This window comes from Acomys minous (assembly GCF_964271855.1).
Source record: "Acomys minous genome assembly, chromosome: 2".
NCBI lineage: Eukaryota > Metazoa > Chordata > Mammalia > Rodentia > Muridae > Acomys > Acomys minous.
The window spans coordinates 45753071-45756482 of NC_140484.1; the positions used below are offsets into that span (position 1 = coordinate 45753071).

Sequence of the window (3412 nt, forward strand, 5' to 3'; positions counted from 1 at the left end):
AGTTTCTAAAATTCTTGAGGCTAAAATTTTGAATGTGGTATACACCTACATTAATCAAACCTAAAGACCGTCATCTTATACTGACACTAACATGAGAGCTATTTAATAGGCTGTAGCTTACAGCCGTAATTTATTGTCCTTGGTGTATATTTATTTCTCCCAATAGTACCTGAAAGTGGCTATCACTGGTGCTTTCAAGTTGAATGTAATAAGTTCTTTGTGGAAGTTGGGCTAGGACCAGTGGCTCTTAGGAGATAAATGGTAGGTGTCGTTCTCATCGATCTCTCTCAGAAACCTCATCTTTAAGTCAGCTAAATCTGATGGTATAACATTGTTAAGATCTGCCACTGAGGTTGAGCATCTTCCCACCCTACCTATTCAGAGCATTCAATCTCATAAACCCATCTTCAGCCCGCTGGAATATTTATGGCTTGGGTAGTATACGTATACATATACATGCTAAAATATGTATATATGGAGGGACTATACACTTGGTAATATATACATATATGCTAATGAAAATTATCATGGAACTGTGTGGGGAAAGTTAAATGGCAATTCAAGCATTTTTTTATTCTTTTTGGACGGTGTTGGTATTGGAAAAATGAATGATATTCTTTTTCATATTTTTTTAATTATTTTACCTCCAAAACTGAGAGAACATGTAGCAAATGAAATTAAATTACTACTTAACCAATTACGTTGTAGTTAATTGTGAAACCTCGAATTTTTGCTGTGTTTGAGCCAAAGGAGTCAATGACTTCAGTTAAATTCAATTTTATCTAATAAAGTTCAAAAGTAAAACATCAAAAGTATAGGGCCAAAACTTGGCAAGGTCAATAACATATTATTGAGAGAAAATGGAGAAATGACATATCCAAAAAATCAATAGTAGTTCTTGACAGGTGAGAGACAAGGAAGTGTTGGGTTCTGCTGAATTAAGGTAAAGTGGATTAACGGACAGAATTATTCATACAAGTCATATTAATCGATTTATTAAGTTGTTTACATCTCAATTAGCAAATAAGTAAAAAATTTTTAAATTTGTATTCTGTTAAGAGCTTTTCAATGTAACTTGTGTGAAATTGATTCACCCAGGTTAGTTCTAATACCCACGCTAGTGTTTCTGCATTGTAGCAGTACAAGTTGGGACAGGTAGAGGGGTAGGAAAGATCTAGGAGGAGTTGAGAGAAGGAGTAAGAATATGATCAAAATTTAGTGTATGAAAAACTGTAATATTTTTAAAGAATATGGTTTGCCCTTTTGAGTTCTATGGAATAATCAACTTATCAGGTTCCTTCTTTCCCACTACAGTGGAGAAAGTGATGTGTGAAAGATGACACTAGTGAAGAACAGGACAGAAGTGACACAGTTCATTCTGCTGGGACTCACTGATGACCCGGTCTTGCAGCTTCCCCTCTTTATCACCTTCCTCCTCATCTACACCATCACCCTGGTGGGGAATCTGGGGATGATCCTGCTGATTGTCCTGGATCCTCGGCTCCACACCCCCATGTACATTTTCCTTGGTAATCTCTCTCTGGTGGACTTCTGTTACTCTTCAGCTGTCACACCCACTGTCATGACTCAGCTTTTTGGAGGAGACAAGGTTATTTCCTACTTTGACTGTGCTGCTCAGATGTTCTTTTTTGCAGCCTTTGCTACTGTGGAAAATTACCTGTTGGCCTCAATGGCCTATGATCGCTACGCAGCAGTGTGTAAGCCCCTACACTATGCTACCACCATGACTACAAGTGTTTATACATGGCTAATTATTGGCTCTTATGTTATCAGTTTCATAAATGCATCCATCCATATTGCAGACATTTTCACTCTCTCCTTTTGTAAGTCCAATGTGATCCATCATTTTTTCTGTGATGTTCCAGCAATCATGGCTCTCACTTGTTTTGATAATCAAGTTAGGGAACTGGTTCTTCTTTATATTGAGAGTTTAAATATCTTTTTTGCTCTCATAGTTATCTGGACATCTTACATGTTAATTTTTGTCACGATCTTAAAGATGCACTCGGCTGCAGGACATCGCAAGGCTGTATCCACCTGTGCCTCCCACTTCACCGCAGTGTCCATTTTCTACGGAACTGTCATCTTTATGTATTTACAACCCAGCTCCAGTCATGCCATGGACACAGACAAAGTAACATCTGTGTTCTACACCATGGTCATTCCTATGCTGAATCCTCTTGTCTACAGCCTCAGGAACAAGGATGTCAAGAATGCATTTCTGAAGTCAATACTACAGTCTTAAAGATAAAGAATCCATTCATTTGCTAAATACAAAAATAGAATTTCAGTTTAACTTTGTGTGATGCACAGTTTTAAGCTTCATTCTTCTCAGATCTCCTCCATGTACCAAGAGTTGACGTCCACACCAAATTCAAGTAGATGAAATAATATCCTTACTTCTTCAAATTTCTTTTAAAAATGCTTTACATAAAATTGTGTACTTGAATGATATAAGATAGCTTAGGGTTTTCAAAATCTTTTGGGGAGTACTGACCTATCACTTAATTACATTTTCCTACTACATCTCAATGTAAACACAGATAAAGCAATCTAAAAGTAAATATGGTGAACAGAGTAGTGCATGGAGGATTTCCATAATATGCATCTGAATATGGTAAATTTTGTTGAATTGTGTAGACAATGTGGTGCTTTGTTTTATGTGTGTCTATGGTGTGTCTATGACTATATATCCAAGAGTTCAACAGTCTAGAATTAGGATCAATTAAATTAGGAACTAAGAAGTCTCTCATATATGTGGGTGAGCATGATCCCATCTCTTAAATCTCAAAGGAGTACAGCCTTCCCTCTTTCTCTCTCTCCCTCCATCCTTTTCTCCTTGCCTCTGTCCCTCCCTGTTCCTCTATACCATTCTTCCCTCCTCTGTACCCTTGCCCCTCCTCCCCATTTGCCCTGAAAATTCATCTCCTGTCACTTTTAGACATCAGAACTTATGACCTTGTCCTGGATCTTTAGACTCTGACCTACAAAACGTACACCAGCCACATATTACCTCCCTTTCCTCAGGCTTCTGAACTCAGATGGCATTAATAACCAGCTTCTCTTCTTCTCAAGCTTGAAATCAGGATATCAAGGTACTTCCAAACCTTCATACACTCTTATTATATCCTATTGATTCTGTTTCTCGGTAGAACCCTGAAAATTACATAAGCATTTAGTTATTGTGATGTTTTCAATGGGAAATATCTTTTATGGGCTCCCTGGTTTGAAAACTTCATCCTCAGATGGTTTTCTCTCCATTTACTGTTTGTGATTGAATATGTGATCTCTCAGCCTCCAGTTCCTTTCACATTGCTAACCCTGCTGTTACTAAGGACCCTCATCCCTCTGAAGCCATAATCCCAAATAAACTCTTTCGTCCATAAGTTGT

General features: G+C 37.7%; 1 protein-coding gene across 1 annotated transcript; it reads left to right on the plus strand.

Moving 5' to 3' along the window:
- Positions 1 to 1336: 1336 nt before the first annotated feature.
- LOC311609425 (olfactory receptor 5B2-like) lies at positions 1337 to 2266 on the plus strand (the record flags this gene model as incomplete). Its single annotated transcript, XM_084802522.1, has 1 exon — positions 1337 to 2266. The coding sequence occupies one exon, from the start codon at positions 1337 to 1339 to the stop codon at positions 2264 to 2266; it is 930 nt and encodes a 309-aa protein (XP_084658648.1).
- Positions 2267 to 3412: the final 1146 nt, after the last annotated feature.